Source organism: Pongo abelii, chromosome 2, assembly GCF_028885655.2.
Source record: "Pongo abelii isolate AG06213 chromosome 2, NHGRI_mPonAbe1-v2.0_pri, whole genome shotgun sequence".
Taxonomy (NCBI): Eukaryota; Metazoa; Chordata; class Mammalia; order Primates; family Hominidae; genus Pongo; species Pongo abelii.
This window is the reverse complement of record NC_085928.1, coordinates 193,151,457-193,175,051: the sequence shown is the minus strand read 5'-3', so window position 1 is coordinate 193,175,051 and position 23,595 is coordinate 193,151,457. Positions and strand designations below refer to the sequence as shown.

At 45.3% G+C, this 23,595-nt stretch overlaps 1 protein-coding gene across 1 annotated transcript in view; it reads left to right on the top strand.

The window, feature by feature from the left end:
* The first annotated feature begins 5,839 nt into the window (after window positions 1–5,839).
* LAMP3 (lysosomal associated membrane protein 3) overlaps window positions 5,840–23,595 on the top strand; it is a 38,978-nt gene continuing 21,222 nt past the window's right edge. Inside the window, exons 1-3 of the mRNA XM_002814336.5 lie at window positions 5,840–6,110; window positions 12,706–13,412; window positions 14,600–14,728. Of these exons, the coding sequence (XP_002814382.2) occupies window positions 6,062–6,110; window positions 12,706–13,412; window positions 14,600–14,728 (885 nt within the window). The 5' untranslated portion in view covers window positions 5,840–6,061. The remainder of the gene's footprint in view (window positions 6,111–12,705; window positions 13,413–14,599; window positions 14,729–23,595) is intronic.

Here is a 23,595-nt window from a genome sequence, read left to right as displayed (position 1 = left end):
CCCAGCCATGTGGAACTGTAAGTCCAATTAAACCCGTTTTTCTTCCCAGTCTCAGGTGTGTCTTTATCAGCAGTGTGAAAATGGACTAATACAGTAAATTGCTACCAGTAGAGTGGGACGTTGCTGAAGATACCTGAAAATGTGGAACAACTTTGGAACTGGGTAACAGGCAGAGATTGGAACAGTTTGAAGGGCTCAGAAGAAGATGGGAAAATGTGGGAAAGTTTGGAACTTCCAAGAGACTTGTTGAATGGTTTTGCCCGAAATGCTGATAGTGATATGGACAATAAGATCCAGGCTGAGGTGGTCTCAGATGGAGATGAGGAACTTTTTGGGAACTGGAGCAAAGGTGCCTCTTGTTATGTTTTAGCAAAGAGACTGGCCTCATTTTGCCCCTGCCCTAGAGACTTGTGGAACTTTGAACTTGAGAGATGATTTAGGGTATCTGGTGGAAAAAATTTCTAAGCAGCAAAACATTCAAGAGGTGATTTGGGTGCTATTAAAGGCATTCAGTTTTATAAGGGAAGCAGAGCATAAAAGTTTGGAAAATTTGCAGCCTGACTATGTGACAGAAAAGAAAAACCCATTTTCTGGGGAGAAATTCAAGCTGCTGGCAGAAATTTGCATAAGTAGCAAGAAGCCTAATGTGAATCCCCAAGACCATGGGGAAATGTCTCCAGGCCATGTCAGAGACCTTCACAGCAGCCTCTCCCATCACAGGCTTGGAGGCCCAGGAGGAAAAAAGGGGTTTTGTGGGCCGGGCCCAGGGTCCCCGTGTTGTGTGCCGCTTAGTGACTTGGTGCCCTGTGTCCCAGCTGCTCCAGCCATGGCTGAAAGGGGCCAATGCATAGCTTGGGCTGTGGTTTAGAGGGTGGAAGCCGTGGGTCCCTCATGGGGAACCTCTTAGGGCAGTGCAGAAGGGAAATGTGGGATCAGAGCCCCCACACAGAGTCCCTATCGGGGCACTGCCTAGTGCAGCTGTGAGAAGAGGGCCTTCATCCTCCAAACCCCAGAATGGTAGACCCGCTGACAGCTTGCACTGGATGCCTGGAAAAACCGCAGACATTCAACACCAGCCCATGAAAGCAGCCTGGAGGGAGGCTATACCCTGCAAAGCCACAGGGGTGGAGCTGCCCAAGACCATGGGAACCTACCTTTTGCATTAAAGTGACCTGGATATGAGACCTGGAGTCAAAGGAGATCATTTTGGAGCTTTAAATTTTGACTCCCTCACTGGATTTCAGACTTGCATGGGCCATGTAACCCGTTTGTTTTGGCCAATTTCTCCCATTTGGAATGGCTTTATTTACCCAATACCTCTACCCCCATTGTATCTAGGAAGTAACTAGCTTGCTTTTGATTGTATAGGCTCATAGGTGGAAGGCCTTGTCTCAGATGAGACTTTGGACTGTGGACTTTTAGGTTAATGCTGAAATGAGTTAAGACTTTGGGGGACTGTTGGAAAGGCATGATTGGTTTTGAAATGTGAGGACATGAGATTTGGAGGGACCAGGGACAGAATGATATGGTTTGGCTGTGTCCCCACTCAAATCTCAATTTGAATTGTATCTCCCAGAATCCCCACATATTGTGGGGAAGGGGGGGACCCAGAAAGAGGTAATTTATTCATGGGGGCTGGTCTTTCCCGTGCTGTTCTCATGACAGTGAATAAGTCTCATGATATCTGATGGGCTTACCTATCGGGGGTTTCTGCTTTTGCTTCTTCCTCATTTTCTCTTGCTGCCACCATGAAAATGTCCCTTTCGCCTCCCACCATGATTCTGAGGCCTCCCCAGCCACGTGGAGTTGTCCAATTAAACCTCTTTTTCTTCCCAGTGTCAGGTATGTCTTTATCAGCAGCGTGAAAATGGACTAATACAAGTCTTAACCCCAAGTATCTCAGAATGTGACTATATTCGGAGATAGGGTCTTTAAGAGGTAAAATGAGTTCAAAGAGTAGGCACTAATCCTACATGACTAATGTCCTCATAAGAAGAGGAGATTAGGACAGACAAAGGCATGCACCGAGGGATGACCATGTGAAACAAAGGTGTCTACTAGCCAAGGAGAGAGGCCTTAGAAAGAACTAACCCGGGCTGGGCGCGGTGGCTCACGCCTGTAATCTCAGTACTTTGGGAGGCCGAGGCGGGTGGATTACCTGAGATCAGGAGTTTGAGATCAACTTGGCCAACATGGTGAAACCCCGTCTCTAAAATACAAAAAATACAAAACTTAGCCAGGTGCAGTGACAGGCACCTGTAGTTCCAGCTACTCGGGAGGCTGAGGCAGGAGAATCACTTGAGCCTGGGAGGCAGAATTTGCAGTAAGCCGAGATTGCACCACTGCATCCCAGCCAGGGTGACAGAAAGAGACTCTGTCTCAAAAAAAAAAAAGAAAGAAAAAGAAGAAACCAACCCGGCTGACACTTTGATCTCACATGTCTAGTTTCCAGAATTATAAGAAGGCAAATGTCTGTGGTTTAATTACCCAGTCTGTGGCACTTTGTTATGTCAGTCCTGAAAACGAATGTAACCAACCATAGTCTTGGTCAAAAAACAAATCTCAATAAATTTGTAAGATTTAAGTCCATAATTATGTTTTCAACCGCAGTGGAATTAAAAATCAATAAAAGAAAGATACATGAAAAACTATATGTTTGGAAATGAAATCATGCTATTTTAAATAACCATGAGTCAAGGAAATAGCAAAAGGAAATTAGGAAGTATTTCTAACTATATGAAAATGAAAACATATTAAACTTGTGGGATCCAGCTAAAGTAGTAATTAGAGGGAAGTTCATAACAGTAAACCTGTTTATTAGAGACGAAGAAAGATTTTATACCACTGGCCTCAACTTCCATTTTTTTTTTCTTTTTTTTTTTTTTGAGACGGAGTCTAGCTCCTGTCACCCAGGCTGGAGTGCAGTGGCGTGATCTCAGCTCACTGTAACCTCCACCTCCCAGGTTCAAGCGATTCTCCTGCCTCAGCCTCCCAAGTAGCTGGGATCACAGGTGCCCACCACCACACCCAGCTAATTTTTGTATTTTTAATAGAGATGGAGTTTCACCATGTTGGCCAGGCGGGTCTTGAACTCCTGACCTCAGGTGATCCTCCCACCTCGGCCTCCTAAAGTGCTGGGATATCCCAGGCGACTTCCATCTTTGAAAACTATTGAAAGAGGAGAAAATAAAACACAAGTTAAGTAGAAGAAAGAAAATAATAAAGATCAGGTAGAAATGAATAAAACAGAAAATATAAGAACAATGAAGGAACTCGATGAAATGAAATTTTGTTTTTCTTTGAAAACATGAATAGAATTGATCAACCTCCAGCCAAACTTATCAGGGAAAAAAGAGAGAAAATACAAATTATTAATATTAGTAATAAAAGAAGTGACATCATTACCTATACTACAGATATTGTAAGACAAACAAGGGATTGTTATAAACAACTTTATGCTAATAAATCCAACAACTTAGTTGAAATAAAAAACTTTTTTTTTCTCTTCTTTTCTTTTTTTTAGACACAGGGTCTGGATTTGTCACCCAGGCTAGAGTGCAGTGGCTTGATTGCAGCTCACTACAGTCTTGACCTCTCAGGCTCAAGCAATCCTCCTGCTTCAGCCTCCCCAGTAGCTGGGACTACAGGCATGTGCCACCATGCCCAGCTAATTTAAAAAATTTTTAATAGTGGCAGGGTCTCCCTGTGTTGCCCAGGCTGGACTTGAACTTCTGGCCTCAAGTGACCCTCCCACCTTGGCCTCCCAAAGTGCTTGGATTATAGGCATGAGCCACTGTACCGGCCAGAAAACAACTTTTTTTGAAAATAATAAACTGTGATAGTGTGATATAATAATATATCTTTGGTCTGTGTCCCAGTTTCTAAGACAGAGCTCCTAAAATCCTTATATATCAGAGTTCTAGGAGAATCTTTTGTTTTAATACTTGGTCTTTGACCCTGGTTCCTGAAACAGAATTCCTAAATCCCTTGGAATTTCCAGGGTGAGAGGAGCAGCTTTTTTTTTTTTTTTTTTTTTTTTTTTTTTTTTTTTTTTTTTTGAGACGGAAGCTCCTTCTGTCGCCCAGTCTGGAGTGCAGTGGCGCGATCTTGGCTCACTGCAAGCTCCACCTCCTGGGTTCACACCATTCTCCTGCCTCAGCCTCCTGAGTAGCTGGGACTAAATGCACCTGCCACCACGCCCGACTAATTTTTTAATATTTTTAATAGAGACTGGGCTTCACTGTGTTAGCCAGGAAGCTCTTGATCTCCCGACCTCGTGATCCGCCTGCCTCAGCCTCCCAAAGTGCTGGGATTACAGGCGTTAGCCACTGCGCCCTGCCATAGTGCTTAAAATCCTAGACTCTCAAGGCAGACAAGATTTATGGCCAAGTTTCCGTATTTATTATCTAAGTGACTCTGGGCAACTCCCTTCTCTGTGCTTAGTTTCTCCATCTGCGAAATGGGGCAGCAATAATAACAACAGTGTCCATGTAGAGTGGCTACGGTGCTTAAATGGAATAAGAAGAGTGCCTAGCACACAGTTTATACCCACTTAATTATTGTCTTTTGAATAAACTGTCTCAAAGATCAGAAAGCAGGTAGTTGCTGAAATTAGGTTGACTGGCAAAAGTTAACCCTCACTTTTCACCATAAAAATTCCATTCTGAAACACACTGCAAGCTTTGGTTAAGTTTACTTGATTAGAGTGTTTGGAGCAACATAGTAAGATAAAATAGTTGTAGCCAAAGTTATTTTTCAGAAAATAATTTGAGGCTAGGCTGAAAGCCCTCAATCTAGTGATAAGGAGTTTCTCCTAATATACTGCTTAAATGTGTATTCCCCACTGGGACTCAAGCCCTATCAAAACGTCGTTGTTTTGACAGACAATCCAATTAATAGAGGAGGGAGATAAGACATTAAAAGGTTGCCTGTCAGCGATGTGGAGCCGTGGGCCGTGGCTTACACCTGTAATCCCAATGGTTGGCTAACGCAGGAGGATCGTTTGAAGCCAGGAACTCGAGACCAGCCTGGGCAACACAGTGAGACCTCCTCTCTACATAAAATAAAATAAAATAAAATAGCTGGGTGTGGTGGCACGCGCCTTTGGTCCCAGCTACTCAGGAGGCTGAGGTGGGAGACTCACTTGAGGCCAGGAGGTCGAAGTTGCAGTGAGCCGAGATCACGCCACTGCACTCCAGCCTGGGTGACAGAGCGAGACCCTGACTCCAAAAAAAAAAAAAAAAAAAGATATTGTGTGTTTTTTGTTCCAGGATTTTCTGGTCTGTAAAACCACGTGGGGCCAGGCACAGTGGCTCACGCCTGTAATCCCAGCTACTCGGGAGGCTGCAGCAGGAGAATCCCTTGAACCAGGGCAGTGAGCCGAGATCCCGCCACTGCACTCCAGCCTGGCGACAGAGCGAGACTTTGTCTCAAAAAACAAAAGAAATAAAAGAGGAGACCCTGGCCGGGCTCGGTGGCTCACGTCTATAATCCCAGCACTTTGGGAGGCCGAGGCGGGCGAATCACGAGGTCAGGAGCTCGAGACCAGCCTGGCCGATATAGTGACACACCGTCTCTACTAAAAATACAAAAATTAGCCGGGTGTGGTGGCAGGGGCCTGTAGTCCCAGCTACTCGGGAGACTGAGGCAGAAGGATCGCTTGAACCCGGGAGGCGGAGGTTGTAGTGAGCCGAGATCGCGCCACTGCACTCCAGCCTGGGCGACAGAGCGAGACTTCGTCTCAAAAAGAAAAGAAAAAGAAAGGAGGAGACCCAGGGTATGAGCGGAGGAGGCCGGCGCTGCCGGAACCACGCGCGTGGGGTAAACGGTCCCAGAGGCCCGGGCCCCGGCGGCCGCGCCGCGTCCCCGCCCCTCCAGGCTCCGTAGCAGGAGGAGGAGCCGGCGGAGTTTCCCTCCCCGCCCAGCGGCCCTGGGCGGGCTTTTCCGCTGCTTCTCATAAGCAGGTGGCTTCGTTTCTCCGGCACAGGTAGGTTTCTCTGGCACCGGTTCGGGGCCTGCCCGGACCTCGCCGCACGCTGCAGAACCTCGCCCAGCGCCCACCATGCCCCGGCAGCTCCGCGCGGCGGCCGCGCTCTTCGCGTCCCTGGCCGGTGAGTGGCCCTCAGGGCTTCCCGCGGTGGCCCTGACGTGTCGGTCCCCTTTCTTCTAAACGCACTCTGGAGTCCCGGCCGCCACGGGACGGGCTGCGGGTAGGGAGGTGTGGCGCGTCCAAGGGCTTCCCAGCTGGAACTTGTTTTCCGTGAGTTACTCAGAGGAAGTGTCAACCCCAAAGACAGTGACACTGTCCCTCGCTTCCAAAAGGGTTCTGGACACCTTCTCAGGGAGAGTTTGTAGAGGTCGCTTGGATTTAAGAGATGGAGACCTGAGCCAGGGCTTAGGAATGGGAGTCTTGGCTTTGTTATCCGGGAAAAGCGCTCCTGTCTTGCTTTTCCTTGCATCAGATGTGGTCTGACAGATTGTGCCATTTCAGAAAGGTGTCTCCCAGTTAGTGAGTAGCATTCCTGAGACTGGCATTCAAGACGTCTGGCCTTGGTTGGGCACAGTGACTCATGCCTGTAATCCCAGCACTTTGGGATCCTGAGGTGGAAGGTCGCTTGAGGCCAGGAGTTTGAGACCAGCCTGGACAACATAGTGGACTGTGTCTCAAACAAAACAAAACAAAAACGAAGTCTGGCCTTGGGGTTCAGGCTCTACGCTACTGTGCTACATGGCCCTGCGTGCATAGGCTCAGGAAATCCTTGTTGAATTGGAAATGAGCAAAAATCATCAGAAAGTTTTGCTATAGGAGAGACGGAGCTTTTGGGTAAACTCTCTGAGTAATCTTTACCCAGTCAACTTGCTTCCCTGGTCTCAAATTTTTCCTCCAGAAAATGAGGGGATTTAAGTTCACGTCAGTTAAGTTTAGGTTCAGTTACACGTAAGAGACAAGCCAAAATAACAGTAGATTAAACAAGATATAGTTGCTTGTTACTCTTTCATGTGAAAACAGGTCCAGAGAAATTCAGGTCAGTTCTAGTGTGGGGGTGCTTCACTGGGGATCCGTCATTAGGATCCGACATATAGGTATGTGACGTCTACCCTCAAGGCCTCCTCATGGTTCCACATGTTGGCTGGAGCTCCAGCCATCACATACAAGTTGCAGGTTGGTCAAAGGAGGAAAAACAGAAGGGCTGTAGAAAGGCAGTCCACACAGGTGATTGAGCTGCCTTCACCCAGCCTTTCCAGAAGGCCCATGTGGTCTTAACACTTCTCTTCTTTTGCTAAAACTCAGTCATATGCTCCTACCCAGCTGGAAAGGAGGTTTAGACATAGAACTCTTTATTCCAGGCAACAAGTGCTCAGCTGAAACTTGAGGTACTGTTAGAAAGAAGGGGAGACTGGGTTTTGGAATAGTCAGCCAGCAGTCTGTCACAGGGCTAGTGGCCCTTCTGTTCTAGGGTTTCGTTGACTCTCTCTGCTGCACCCTGCTGGGGCTGCTTCTGCTGCCCCTAGAGGTGCCAGAAAACGTGCTGGGGGCTAAACTGTGATTCCCTGAACCTGGACATGGCCGTGGGGCTCCAATGACTCCCTGACTGTGCTCCTCAGAGCTCTGCAGACAGAGTGTAGTCTCCAAGGCCTGCCAGGCCTGCTCCCTGCTGGTCTCCACTCCTCACCCCTCCCTTCCCATACCATCCCTGTGTTCCCGTCATGCTGACCCCTTGCTGTTCTCCAGACATACAAGACTCCTGAAGCCTCTGCACCTTTACACATTCTCTTCCTCCTGTCTGGAAACCATCTCCTCCTTTGTCTGCCTGAAGAATTTATCCTTGTGTTGGATTCCCACCCTAACCACACTCTCATAGTATCTGGGGATTTGATAAAGACACTTGTCAGTCGGGCACAGTGGCCCATGCCTGTAATCCCAGCACTTTGGGAGTCTGAGGCAGGCGGATCACTTAATCCTAGGAGTTTGAAACCAGCCTGGGCAACATGGTGAGACTGTACAAAAAATGCAAAACTTAGCTTGACATGGTGGCATATGCCTGTAGTCACAGCTACTAGAAAGGCTGAGGTGGGAGGATCGCTTGAACCCAGGAAGCTGAGGCTACAGTGAGCCCTGAGCATGCCACTGCACTCCGACCTGGGTGACAGAGTGAGACCCTGTCTCAAGGAAGAAAAAAAAAAAAAAAAAAAAAACAAAGACAAAAAACAACACTTGTCACACTGAGGAGTGTGGTCTACTCATGTGTCTGCCTCACAGGGCCCCCGAGAACAAAGACCTACCCCCAGTGCCTGGTACAGAGCCTGCCTGAGAGGAGACTCCTACATACTGTTGAGTGGTGTGGCAGGGAAACCAACCAAAGGCTGTCTGGGAAGGGACTGGCTGTCAGGAAAATACCTAGAAACGATCCCTTGTGAGATCACTGACTTTCTCAGGGGACTGGGCGATGACTCATCTCACACCCACTGGCTGTAGGGGAACCAAAACCTTCTAACGCCTCTTCGTGCAAATTTCCATCTAGTGGAGTCCAAGCAATGGATCAAGGCCCTGGGGTGCTTGTTTGCCAAGTCTCCTGAATTCTGGAGAGGGGAGGCTGGGGTGGGGTCGGGTGGGGGTGGGCAGATGAGCGTGTGAACACCAGCACTACGTTCTGTGAATAGAGGGAGGGTCAAGACAAAGCAAGGGCTATGCCTGCCCTTGCTTCTGCCCACTGCCCTCTTTCTAGGCCTCAGACAAACCTGTGACCTTGACTAAACCTCTATAGGGCCAAACATCCCATTTAAAAACTGTGACCCAATTTTGACAGAAATCAGTCATATATGTGTGGTCATATACATAGACCATTTGTGTGGTCATATACATTATAGAGTAGCTCTCATGGTCTTTCTGAGCTACTTTACAACGCAGAGCATACCTACTCCAGTCGAATCACCTGCCTATCTTTTATACCCCACACAGGGAGAGGAGGAGAGTGGGAAGGGCCAGAGGAGGGAAGGAGAAGGGGTGAGAACTATACTTCTCTGACAGGTTCAATCTGTAACACCCATGAACTTGGCACTTTTGGTTGAGCCATTTGCCAGCCCAGCCTTTTGTCTACTACCCAGAGACACACCTACACCTACACACCGTATCAAGACATCTCAACTGCCATTACCTCTAGCCACCCCACCAAGGCTTCCTACATAGCAAGCACACCTTGACCAGGTACCACATATCTTCTTGGCTTGTTTAGGATGCTGTTCATTTGTGAACAATTAAGTCCTTTTTTAATTTATTTGAGTTCATTCATTACCACCGAGAGAAGAGTTCTAGTTGCATCTTGAGGAAGGCTTTTTTTTTTTTTTAAGGGTGCACTACTGAGTTTAGGAAACTGAACTCAGTCGAGAAGATTCTCTTTAGCTTATAAACACCAGCCATACACAGTAGGATTTAATCAAGGATATAATCACTTCCCCAAGAGAACAACTAGCAAGTGTTTTCTAGTATCCTGGAGGTCTCTGTAGCAATCTTTACGTTTCACCACGAGATATTCCTGGAAGCCACAGTTGAGAGTGAATTCTCTTTCTCCATCATAATAGTATGAATCTAATGGGGCTTTTGTTGGTGTTTGACCAGAGAACCAGCAACGCGGGTTTTGCCCAAATGAATTTCTAAAATAAATCTTCAGCAACACTCAACCTCCATTATAATCTCGAAGTGAAAAATCTTTCTCCAAGCTCCATGACATGGGCATAAAAGTTCTACGTGCAGGGATTTTACAAAAGTTTGTAGGTAAACCTATAGCCCATCAAACCTACAACTCTCAAGTATCATGCATTTAACTTATCCAAATGGATATTTTAGATTAAAAAAAAGACTCTTAAAGAATGATCTCAAATAACTTAATGTCATTAATAATCATCGGTCTTTTTATAAGGTTATCAAGGCAATTTGAACTGATGCTTTTGTCTTTCCTATTCTGCAAACCAGCTGTACAGAAATAATTCACGGGTCTTACTACTGGGCTTAAAGTTAGAACTTTTCTTCTGGAAAATAATCCCCTTTTCAGCATATGAACTTTTGAAACCCTCACCAAGGATCATCATTATGAGGTTTTCATGAATTGGGGTCACTGGAGGGCACCCTCCTGTTCCTCTCTCCTCTGCTTTTGTGTCTTCTCTCACCATTCTTCCCAGTGATACCCCACCTCCACCACCCCTCAAACCCAAGGGCAAGCTTTGATTCAGATGTACCAGTGCTCAAGCCTCTGCCCCAGCTTCGATCAGTTGTGTCATAGTCAAATGGCTGAAATTTTCCAAGCCTGAGTTTCCTCATTTGAAAGATGGATAAAGTAGTACCCACCAAAGGGTTTTTGGGAGAAGTTGGTAAAAGATGACCCTTGACCTAAGACCTTCTATGTAGTAAGTGTCCAGGAACTTGGAATTTTTGTTGTTATTAATATGAGAAAAGTAACCACTTAGAAGTGTATTGAATGGAGGAGGGAGATAGAAAAGGCATATATGAATTATTTTTACTGGGTATGAACTTTAGGACTTTGTAAATACTAGCATAGCATGATCTCCTTTCCCTTTCTGCGTGTTCTCCCAAGTCTCAGCCAGCACAGGACATCTCCAGCTCTCCTGAGAGTCTGTGAGTAAACACAAAATTGGAGGGACACAGGCATCTCTCAGTGTGCCTGACCACAGACTCCTAAAGACGTCGTCTGTTCTTTGTTATTGTTGTTGTTTTTAAGATGGAGTTTTGCTCTTATTGCCCAGGCTGGAGTGCAATGGCGTGATCTCAACTCACTACAACCTCAGCCTCCCGGGTTCAAGCGATTCTCCTGCCTCAGCCTCCCAAGTAGCTGGGCTTACAGGCACTGTGTCACCATGCCCAGCTAATTTTTCTATTTTTAGTAGAGATGGGATTTCACCATGTTAGCCAGGCTGGTCTTGAACTCTTGACCTCAGCCGATCTGCCCACCTTGGCCTCCCAAAGTGTTGGGATTGCAGGTGTGAGCCACCGTGCCCGGCCCATCATCTGTGTTTTGTCCACTTTTCTGGATCCCTATGTGCCTGGAAGGAGGCAAGGATAGACCTATTCTAGTTGGAAAAGAACCAGAGGCCCTCTGCCCTTAAGGACAGCCTCTGGAGAGAACCTGTGACAACAGTAGACACCGTCTGTGTGCTTAATGGTACATGAAGAGTTTTACTTAAACCAACGCATGTGAGCCTTACAATAATCCTAAAAGGCCTACAATGCTATTGTCCTCATTAACACATTCCGTCATTTTTTCGTTCGACCCATATTTACTGAACACTATGCGCAGGCACCAGTGGTGTAAACGGTACACATAGTTCCCACCTTCAGGGTGCTCTTAATCTACTAGGAAAGATCCACAACCAACAAATAAACCAATAAACAAACATTTAACCAGGGAAAATATTCAGCTGATACGTACTGGCCAGGTTGATTGTTAAATATTTGAATACCATCCCCATATATAATTACAAGTTGTAATTAATGCAGTGAAAGCAATGAATTTAACACTGCAGTGGAGAATCATTGATATGGGGAACTATTTTATATAAGGAGGACAAGGAAGATGCTCTGAGGAGCTGCCATGAAAGCCAGAACACAAAGGACAGCCCACCTGAAATATCAAGGCAGTTATGACTTCTCTTTCTTGATTGAGAAAGACTGGGCCACTCCAAAAGTTAAGTAAGAAAATGACAGGAATTGGTCTATATTGAGAAAACAACAAACGACAAGATAAAAAATGGAAAGGACCGTATTGTGAAGAGATGAGTCTCCTGTCATTGGAAACAGTTAAGTCTAGATTGGATGAACACATGGCAAAGATCTGTAGGTGTAATTCAAACATCAGATTAGGGTTCAGGGCGGGGAGTGGTGGCTCACGCCTGTAATCCCAGCACTTTGAAAGGCCAAGGCAGGCGGATCACGAGACGAGTTCGAGACCAGCCTGGACAACATGGTGAAACCCCGTCTCTACTAAAAATACAAAAATTAGCCAGGCATGGTGGCAGGTGCCTGTAATCCCAGCTACACATGAGGCTGAGGCTGGAGAATTGCTTGAACCCGGGAGGCAGAGGTTGCAGTGAGCCAAGATTGTGCCACTATACTCCAGCCTGGACAACAGAGCAAGACTCTGTCTCAAAAATAATAATAATAAAAAAAAAGATTGGGGTTTGGACTAGATTACTTTTAAGATCCCTTTCAAACCTGGGATTATATGATTCTGTGAAAACTGTATAACTCTGTAAATCTTTATTACTATCATTCATGCTGCCCCAGCTCTATCAGGTCATACAGCAGCTGTTCACCCAGGAACACTATTTTATGTCAGCTGTCTGGATTCACATTTGAAGGTGGTGAATGAAGAGGCATTGACACTTAGATATCTAGCTGAGCATGATCACTTTGGTGTGTATTAGTACCACACCCCACACAGGCAAAGGGGCTGGGTGCTGTGGAACTGTTATAACCCTCTAAAAGACATGGATACAACCAGAACATTACAACTGTGGCCTAGGGGTAGAATCTTTGGTGATGTTTGCTTCATTGTTATACCCTTGTAAATTTCCCCCAAGTATAAAAATATGCATGTTAGGTTTTTTTATGAACAAACATTAAGATGGGGATGGGAGAGGGACCTTGTAAGCAATTGGTTAGTGTTTTTAACACTTTTATTTCCTAATTTTCAGTAATTTTGCACGATGGCAGTCAAATGAGAGCAAAAGCATTTCCAGAAACCAGAGATTATTCTCAACCTACTGCAGCAGCAACAGTACAGGACATAGCAAAACCTGTCCAGCAACCAGCTAAGCAAGCACCTCACCAAACTTTAGCAGCAAGATCCATGGATGGCCACATCACCTTTCAAACAGCGGCCACAGTGAAAACTCCAACTACCCCAGCAACTACAAAAAACACTGCAACCACCAGCCCAATTACCTACACCCTGGTCACAACCCAAGCCACACCCAACAACTCACACACAGCTCCTCCAGTTACTGAAGTTACAGTCGGCCCTAGCTTAGCGCCTTATTCACTGCCACCCACCATCACCCCACCAGCTCATACAACTGGAACCAGTTCATCAACCGTCAGCCACACAACTGGGAACACCACTCAACCCAGTAACCAGACCACCCTACCAGAAACTTTATCCATAGCACCACACAAAAGCACAACCGGTCAGAAGCCCGTTCAACCCACCCATGCCCCAGGAACAACGGCAGCTGCCCACAATACCACCCGCACAGCCGCACCTGCCTCCACGGTTCCTGGGCCCACCCTTGCACCTCAGCCATCGTCAGTCAAGACTGGAATTTATCAGGTGCTAAATGGAAGCAGACTCTGTATAAAAGCAGAGATGGGGATACAGCTGATTGTTCAAGACAAGGAGTCTGTAAGTTGGGGCCACAGGACTACAACACTATCTTCAAAAAGTCTGAGTGGAGGTTGCCTTGCTAGGAATGAGCATTCCCCACATCCCGTGTCTTTAAATGAAACCAATAGCTGTGAGCTCATCTCTCTCCAAGGTACTCCATTAAAAAGTGATTATGTTTTAGGATATATATGAAAATAGAAACTAATAGCAACTGTTTGGAGAGAGGAAGGCAAATAAAAATTTAAATATTCACACCCCTCACTTTTAGCCAACATGGGCAGAGTGTCGTGGAATGTTCAGCGTTGATCTCAGCCCCTCCCTACCACTCCAGAAGACTTACAAGCCATCATATCCTTCCCTGTGAAATGAGAGATTTAAGTCAGATGGTCTGTATGGTTCCAGGCAGTTGTGACATTAATTAGAAATCCACATTAACAAGAAAACCAAGGGAGAGGGATTGCGATTATTTGATATACTAAAGGAATCACTAAAACAATATTTTCTTTTTCTTTTCTTTTTTTTTTATTTTTTGAGACGGAGTATCGCTCTGTTGCTCAGGCTAGAGTGTAATGGCACAATCTTGGCTCACTGCAACCTCCACCTCCCTGGTTCAAGTGATTCTCCTGCCTCAGCCTCCTGAGTAGCTGGGATTACAGGCGCCTGCCATCACACCCGGCTAATTTTTGTATTTTTAGTAGAGACGGGGTTTCACTATGTTGGCCAGGTTGGTCTTGAACTTCTGACCTCGTGATCTGCCCGCCTCAGCCTCCCAAAGTACTGGGATTACAGGCATGAGCCACCGTGCCCGGCCAATAATATTTTCTTTTTCTGCAAACTTTAATGATTTCAAATAAAACTTCTACATCCAGGTTGCCATTTGAGACAGAGGTACCTTACAGAGCAAACCCTTCCCTCTAGTATCATTTAACATGTTTAACTTAACATAAATTCCATTCAGCTTATCAGGAATATACCTGCCATCAATTATTTACAAAGGAACTCCTCCTTTCTGTGGGAGAACTCCTCTTTAAGAAAGCTTTTGAACGTAACAGTTTGGAAACGAGAGGTGTTGTCTGGGGACTTTGCAGTTCTCCAGTGAATCCTCAGCCTTAAGTTTCAGGCTCACAAACTAACCTGTGCATCTGGTTCCCTAGCTAGAGTTTTCTTCTACATCTCATTTAGCTGATCTATCTTACTTGATTTAGGTTTTTTCACCTCGGAGATACTTCAACATCGACCCCAACGCAACCCAAGCCTCTGGGAACTGTGGCACCCGAAAATCCAACCTTCTGTTGAATTTTCAGGGCGGATTTGTGAATCTCACATTTACCAAGGTGAGGCCTGAGCTCCTTTGCACAAACTGCATCTGGTACAGCTTTCCCTCTCCCTCATCCTGGGGCCTGGTGGTACAACCTCACACTTCAGTTTGAGATCTTTGCTGATAAGAATGAAGGGTTTGGGGATGGAGAGGAGGAAGTGTCAACATCTTATGTTTGTCTTCTTCTCCCTTCAGCCTCCTTCTGTGCAGCCCAAAAAGGGCTTCAGGGCCTCTTAGGGGAGACTTGACCTCTGGGGAACATAACCACCCGTGCCCTTTGCAAACCAGCCAGAGGAGGAAGTTGTGCAGATGAATAAACCCGTAGAAATTCCCAGTGGGCCCCAGAGGAACAGGATTATTCAGAGGAACAGGATTATTCAAAAACCAAAATCAAATGTCAGAACAGGTTCTTTCCAACCACAGCAGGCAAAATTCAGGGCCGGAGCAGGCGCTGGGTTTCCCAGACCATACCCTGGAAGGGACAGACAGGAAAGTGATGTGGACAGAGCAGTCAGAGATCGAGGTCAGAGAGTCTCACTGTGGAACTGGCTCTGTTGCTTTCTCTCCTTGTGATATTGGGCAGGCAACTTAACCTGTTTGGGCTTTAGCATTTGAAAAATGGAGGAAAGGACTTAGAGACTGCCTCTGTAAAGAGCATGCCCCAGCCAGGCGTGGTGGCTCACACCTGTAATCCCAGCACTTTGGGAGGCCGAGGCAGGCAGATCACCTGAGGTTGGGAGTTCGAGACCAGCCTGGCCAACATGGTGAAACCCTGTCTCTACTAAAATATAAAATATTAGCCAGGCGTGGTGGCGGGCGCCTGTAATCCCAGCTACTTGGGAGGCTGAGGCAGGAGAATCACTTGAACCCAGGAGGTGGAGGTTGCAGTGAGCCAAGATTGCACCATTGCACTCCAGCCTGGGCGACAGGAGCAAAACTCCCTCTCAAAAAAAAAAAAAAAAAAAGAGCATGCCCCATACATGGGAAGTGGCAGATGCTCAAGAGCCAGCAGCTGCAATTGCAGTGATTGAAACAGGCAAATGTCTTGCAGACCAGAGGGGGCTGGTCATCCCACTCCCCTGGGAGAGACTTGCCCCCGCTTGCCCCAGAGTGTCCTTCAAATAGCCACAGTAAGAGCTGAGGAGGAGGCACTGAGAGACCCCTTGCAGCTGGGATTAGCTGCATGATCTCGGGGAGTTGGGGCTTGTTTCCCAGCCTGTAAAATGGAAATAATTACATCTACTTAGTAGGACCCTTGGGAGGATTAGAAATGGGGTACGTAAACTGTCTAACACAGTGGATAACAATGTTCAATGAAGAGTGGCGGTTGTGATTGTCATTATTAACTTGATCACAAAGGCTTTATTCTCCTGGAGCATGCTAAGGTAGAGTTGCGCTTGAGAAGTCAATGGTTTCCTTTTGGGACCAAGTGGGAAAGACACAATCCTTCATACGTCACCCATCACACAAAATGGGAAGACATTCAGTGTAGAATAACGGCTCTATTCCTGGAAAATTGAAGTTAAACTATAGAGATGACAAGAATTTCTTTAAAAGTCCCTGGGCTGGATACAGTGGCTCAAGAATCCCTCGAGGCCAGGAGTTTGAGACCAGCCTGGGAAATATATAGCAAGACGCTGTCTCTACCAAAGAAAACAAAATAAAATTAGCTGGGCATGGTAGCCCATGCTTGTAGCCCTAGCTACTCGGGAGACTAAGGTGGGAGGATTGCTTGAGCCCAGGAGGTTGAGGCTGCAGTGAGCAATGATTCAATGATTGCACCACTGCTCTCCAAAAAAAAAAAAAAAAAAAAAAAAAAAAAAAAAAAAAGTCACTTTGGCAAAATAGCAGAAGATACAGACATAAAATTTATGCTTTGGTTCAGGGTTCAGTTCCACCCAGACCCAGACCCACTGCCCACTGCTCATGTGACTAATTGACTAATGGAAGGCATCAATAAACTCCAGCATTTGTGGCACACAAGGGCAGCTGCTATCAGGCCTTAGGCAGACCTGCAAACAGAGATTTCTTTGACACTTTCAACCTCTCTTTTTGTTACTTTCTTCTGTCTCCTGATGCTCCAACCCTGCCTTTCCTATTCCTTCAGGCTGGACTCTGACCAAACTCCACCCAAGTGTTGAGTCCTTGCCTTTCTGAAAATCCTTTGAGTTCCCAAATTACCTCTTCCTCCAAGGGTAGGGGCAGGAAATGAGTGTCCAGAAAGAGCCAGAAGCACCAGCAGGTCGTCCTCCTCTCTCTCCATTCACCCACCTTCAGGAAGGGGCAAGGTGAGCCACTCTCAGCCCATGGCCCCAAGTGTTGCAATAGCTGCTTTGCTTGAGTTTCACCAGCCACATGCCCCTTATTCATTCCATTCCCCAGTACAAATTCCCAAAGTAGCTGACCTTCGCCGGGAGGTAAGCACAGAGGCTCATAGAAGGTAAAAATTCCCACTGGCCTTAGTTATCCCAGGAACTTATGCATTTACTTTCTATTAAATTTATTTTGATTTTTTATTTTAGTTTTAAATGTTTGTGGGTACATAGTAGGTGTATATATTTATGGGGTACATGAGATATTTTCATATAGGCATGCAATGTGTAATAATCACATCAGGGTAAATGGGTTATTCATCACCTCAAGCATTTATCCTTTGTGTTACAAAAAATCTAAATATACTCTTTCAGTTATTTTAAAATGTACAATAAATTATTTTTGACTTCAGTCACTGTTGTGCTATCAAGTATCAGATCTTATTCATTCTGTGTGTGTGTATATATATGTATATATATATATATATATATTTTTTTTTTGAGATGGAGTCTCACTCTGTCACCCAGGCTGGAGTGCAGTGGTGCGATCTCGGCTCACTGCAACCTCCGCCTCTCAGGTTCAAGTGATTTCCCTGCCTCAGCCTCCCAAGTAGCTGGGACTACACTACAGCCGCGCCCCACCACGCCTGGCTAATTTTTGTATTTTTAGTAGAGACGGGGGTCTCACCACGTTGCCCAGGATGGTCTCGATCTCTTGACCTCATGATCCGCGCCCCCCTCAGCCTCCCAAAGTGCTGGGATTACAGGCGTGAGCCACCGTGCCCAGCCCAGCCCATTCTGTCTATACTTTTTTACCCATTAACCATCCCCTTTTCCCCCACCCCACCCATTACCCTTCCCAGCCTCTGGTAACCATCATTCTACTCTCTATCTCCATGAGTTCAGTTATTTTAATTTTTAATTTCCACAAATAAGTGAGAAGGTACAAAGTTTGTCTTTCTGTGCCTGGCTTATTTCACTTAACATGATGATCTCCAGTTCCATCCACGTTGTTGCAGATGACTGGATCTCATTCTTTTTTTACAGCTGAATAGTACTCTATTGTGTATATGTACCATGTTTTCTTTATCCATTCATCTGTTGATGGCCACTTAGGTTGCCTGCAAACCTTAGCTGTTGTGAACAGAGCTAGAATGGATATGGGAGAGCAGATCTCTTTGATATACTGATTTTCTTTCTTTGGGGTATATATCTAGCAGTGGGATTGCAAGATCATGTGGTGGCTCTGTTTTTAGTTTTTTGAGGATCCAAACTTTTCTCCATCTTGGTTCTACTAATTTACATTCTCACCAGCAGTGTACGAGGGTTCTCTTTTCTCCACATCCTCACCAGCATTTGTTATTGCCTATCTTTTGGATAAGAGCCATTTTCACTGGGGTGAGATGACATCTCATTGTAGTTTTGATTTGCATTTCTCTTATGATCAGTGGTATTGAGCACCTTTTCATAGACCTGTTTGCCATTTTATGTCTTCTTTTGAGAAATGTCTGTTCAGATCTTTTGCATTTAATTTTTTTAATCAAATTATTAGATTTTTTAAATCGAATCATTAGATGTTTTACTGTTGAGTTGTTTGAGCTTCTTCTATGTTCTGGTTGTTAATCCCTTGTCAGATGGATGGTTTGCAAACATTGTCTCTCATTCTGTGGGTTGTCTCTTCACTTCGTTGATTGTTTCCTTTGCTGTGCAGAAGCGTTTTAACTTGATGTAATCCCATTTGTCCATTTTTGCTTTGGTTGCTTGTGGTTTGGGGTATTACTCAAGGAATCTTTGCCCAGTCCAATGTCCTGGAGAGTTTTCCCAGTGCTTTCTTTTAGTAGTTTCAAAGTTTGATGCCTTAGATTTAAGTCCTTAATCCATTTTGATGTGATTGCTGTACATGGCAAGAGATAGGAGTCTAGTTTCATTGTTCTGCATATAGATATACGGTTTTCCCAGCACCATTTATTGAAGAGACTGTCCTTTCCTCAATGTATGTTCTTGGCACCTTTGAATTTCTGCATTTTAAAAAAGAACTTGGCTGGGAGTGGTGACTCACACCTGTGATCCCAGGACTCTCAGAAGCCAAGGTGGAATGACTGCATGAACCCAGGAGTTTGAGATCAGCCTGGGCAACATAGCAAGACCCTATCTCTACAAAAAATTTAAAAATTAGCTAGCCATAGTGACGTGTACCTGTGGTCCCAGCTACCACATGCCGGCTGAGGTGGGATGATTGCTTGAGCCTAAGGGGTCAAAGCTGCAGTGAGCTATGATTGTGCCATTGCACTCCAGCCTGGGTGATAGAGTGAGACTCTGTTTCTAAAAAACATCAATCAATAAGAACTTGTTTAAGCCAAAACAGGGACCCTGAATTCAAGAATTACAGGTGCTAGGCATATAACTTAATGAGCAAAGCAAGCTAGTAAAAAAAAAAAAAAAAGTTTTCATTGAAACAAGCAGTCCCAAATTTTTATTTTACCAGTTTTGATGAAGATCAAAATAGGTCTTCATCAAAAATTAAAGACAGGAAAGATTTCAATTCCCATTCAATCTAATAAGAAAAATGTTAAAGTAAATATGAAGTAATGAGGCAACTGACAGGGCCTCAGAAATTAGGAGACAAAAGGGAGGGGCAGGAGAGTGTTTATCTCCCTAGGAGTTAGCTCTGCAGATGGTGCAAATGTCAGGGCTGGTGTCTAGCCCTGGGGATTATCAGTGTCCTTTATGGCATTTATTTGGGATGGTCCAATGTCCATTCTGAGTGGCTTCCCTTCTGTGCCAGTTATTCAATATTTTTTTTTCTTTGTTTTAGACGGAGTCTCACTCTATTGCCCAGGCTGGAGTGCAGTGACACCATCTTGGCTCACTGCAACCTCTGCCTCTTGGGTTCAAGTGATTCTCCTGCCTCAGCCCCCTGAGTGGCTGGGACTACAGGCGCATGCCACCATGCCCGGCTAACTTTTTGTATTTTTAGTAGAGATGGGGTTTCACCATGTTAGCCAGGATGGTCTCGATCTCCTGACCTTGTGATCCACCTGCCTCGGCCTCCCAAAGTGCTGGAATTACAGGCACAGTTGCTCAATATTTTACATGTCCCCTCAGTCAGGTGGTAAGGAGACGGTGGTATTGCCAGATCTTCTGATTGTTCCAGATAAGGCAGAAATCTAGATCTTTCTAGAAAAGCAAATGATTTTTTTAATGTTGGCAACACATTTTTAAAAATATGAGGGCCGGGCACAGTGGCTCACACCTGTAATCCCAGCACTTTGGGAGGCCAAGGCGGGCGGATCACCTGAGGCCAGGAGTTCAAGACCAGCCTGGCCAACATGGCGAGACCCTGTCTCTACTAAAAATACAAAAATTAGCTGGGCATGGTGGTGCATTCCTGTAATCCCAGCTACTCGGGAGGCTGAGGCAGGAGAATCGCTTGAACCTGGGAGGCGGAGGTTGCAGTGAGCCGAGATTGTGCCATTGCACTCCAGCCTGGGTAACAAGACTGAAACTCCGTCTCAAAAAAAAAAAAAAAAAAAATTTGAACACCATGCTGGCCAAAAATCATATAACCGAAGGCCACTGTGGATTCTGATGCTGTGACTTCTGCCCTAATGGGTGTATTGTATTAAGTGTATTTAGGTAAGAAAGCCTTCTAGATTTTTCCAAAAGAGAAATGGACTCAACCATTCAGTCAGTCACTTTTGAAATGCTGCTGCTTTCTAAACCAGCACTTCTCAACAGCAACAGTATTAACATTTGAGGCCAGATAAGTCTTTGTGTGGGGACTACCTTGTGCCTTGAAAAATGGTTAGCAGCATTTCTGGCCTCTATCTACAAGACGCCAGGAGCAACTGCCCACTCCAGTCTGACAACTCAAAATGTCTCCAGACATTGTCAAATGTCTCCTGGGAGGCAAAAATCATGTGCGGTTGAAAACCACGGCTCTAGAGAAAAAGAGAACCTTAGAAAATGTGAATTTATTCATTATAATATAATAGATGTTATGAGAGCTAAGTTGTAGAATGATAAATGGATGTTGATTAGGCCTGATTTATCAACTCGTTTATTAGTAAGAATTTACTGAGCACCTACTTTGTCCCTAACAATGAGCTTGGCTATGAAAGAAAAATAACAGAAATATAGGCTATAGTTCCAGCTTTCAATTTGTAGGGTTTTGTTTGTTTGTTTGTTTTTGAGACCGGGTTTTGCTCTTGTCACCCAGGCTGGAGTGCAATGACATGATTTCTTCTCACTGCAAACTCTGCCTCCTGGGTTCAGTGATTCTCCTGCCTCAGCCTCTTGAGTAGCTGGGATTACAGGCGCGCACCACCACACCCTGCTAATTTTTGTATTTTTTAGTAGAGACAGGGTTTCGCCATGTTGGCCAGGCTGATCTCGAAGTCCTGACCTCAGCTGATCCGCCCAACCTCGGCCTCCCAAAGTGCTGGGATTACAGGTGTGAGCCACTGTGCCCAGCCCAATTTGTAGTTTTTTAAATTGAAATACTACCAATGACAACAACATAAAGAAAAATCAGTCACTTAACCTTGTTGTTCAATCAAGGCAAATTATCCATATCATTCACTTTGTAACCACGGACAGGCTACCCATGATCTCTGAGCCTCAGTTCCTCTTCTATAAGATGGAGCCAACAAGTGCTTATTTTGCTGGGCTGCCATGAGAGTGCGCTGAGCTAAAGAATGTAAAAGTGCTCAGCATGGTATTTGGCCCCTAGTGGGGTCAGGAGAGGTGGATTTCCTTTCTTTTTTTCCCTCAGTTTCATTTTTTAAAGAACTGAAAACCTTTCCCTGTCAGTGTCTCATTTGGTTAGGGTGACATGCTGAAAGTTGTTCAGACCCTTCAAGTTCAAGATCACATACATTTCTCCCCCCACCTCCCTACAACATCCTTCCTGGTGGGATAGTTGCTTTTAAAACATTCTGCAGTAACTTCATTCTGTGCACAGGACTATCCCTTTCTCCTCCACCCCTTTGGCTGGGCAGCTGTAGGTCTCCAGCCCCGGCTCGTGAAATCAACCATCAAGAGAGGAGAGGTGCGAGGGTCAGGCAGTGCACTGGCCAACTGAGGTCCTGGAATTAATGCTGCAGACCCACCTGGTGTTTCCCCAGAGCTTTTTTTTTTTTTTTTTTTTTTTTTTTTTTTTTTTTGAGAAAGGGCCTCCCTCTATCACCCAGGCTGAAGTGTGGTAGCACGATCATAGCTCACTGCAGCCTCGGCCTCCTGGACTCAAGTGACCCTCCCACCTCTCAGTCTCTTGAGTAGCTGGGACTACAGGTACATGCCACCATGCCCAGCTAATTTGTGTATTTTTTTCTAGAGATGGGTTTTCATTATGTTGCTCAAACTGGTCTCCAGAGCCTTTGAGGGGCATTTGGAACCCTCTTGGACTACGAGCTGGGCTTCTGAGGACTGTGACCAGTGTTCAAGTGTTAACACCCTCAGAGTGCACCACTTAGAACTCCCCAAGTGATCTGTACTTTCCATGCCCTGTTTCCCCTGGTACTTTTCCCTCTGCCTAGAAGGCCCCTCCCAGCCCTCAGCTCCTTTAGCATCCATCCTTAAAATAACTCAAATATCATCACCCTGTGAAATTCCCCCTTCCCCACTTCCACTTCAGGTAAAATGAGAGACTTCCTCCTCTTAGTTCCCTGAAACTGTATTCATTGTTCCCCAAACTTCATCAATGCACTTGTCACACATTTTGCCATCCCCAAGGCAAAGTCTATGGCTCCTTCACATCTCTTCTTTAGTGCTCACACCGACTTTGCATATAGTGTATCTTTAGCAAATGTTTGATAAACAAATGTGTCAATGAAGGAGAAAATCTAAATTTTGCAGAGAACTCTGGGTCAAAGTGCCAAAAAGTAGATCGCAGGTTCCTTTTGCTATGTCCAGAACAAAGCTTTCTTGATTTAGTCACAACAATGCTGAGTGAAAAAGACATGATTGATGCTGAAGACAAAATCCACATCCTGAACAGCTGGGACTATGAAACTTCCACAGTGTGTTTTGCAGAAGTGGACAGGGGGACCTTAGGATCCCATGGTTATTGGCATGCTGGCGTGCTGGGCAGGATGAATTGTCTGGTTGGTGCCAGACCCCCATATGTCTGTACAAAGGTAGACGTGTTTGTGGACCCTCAGTTTTGCTAAGGAGGATGTTAAGGTTCCTTGATGGATTAATGAAGGACCACAGAGCCTAAAATATTTCTGGAAAAAAGTTTACCAAAGACGATTTTATTTCCTTTAAGAATATCCTGTAACACTACAACTCTACAGAATAAAGTGGCACAATTGTCTAATTAAGCCTCATTCTATAGCATAAATTATGTAAAACTTGGAATCTTTTTTTTTCTTGGAAAGAGACACTTAATAGGGACGTATGAACAGAAGCCATGTCTGTCTTGAATGGTGGTGAGACAAGATGGTATATCCCCACGCCATTAACCCTGAGACCCAGGGCTTAAATACCATGTGAAAAGGGTGAGTCAGAAGAGATGTGTAGGACAATTGAAGTATGATCATGTCAGGTCAAACTTGTAATATTAAGAAAA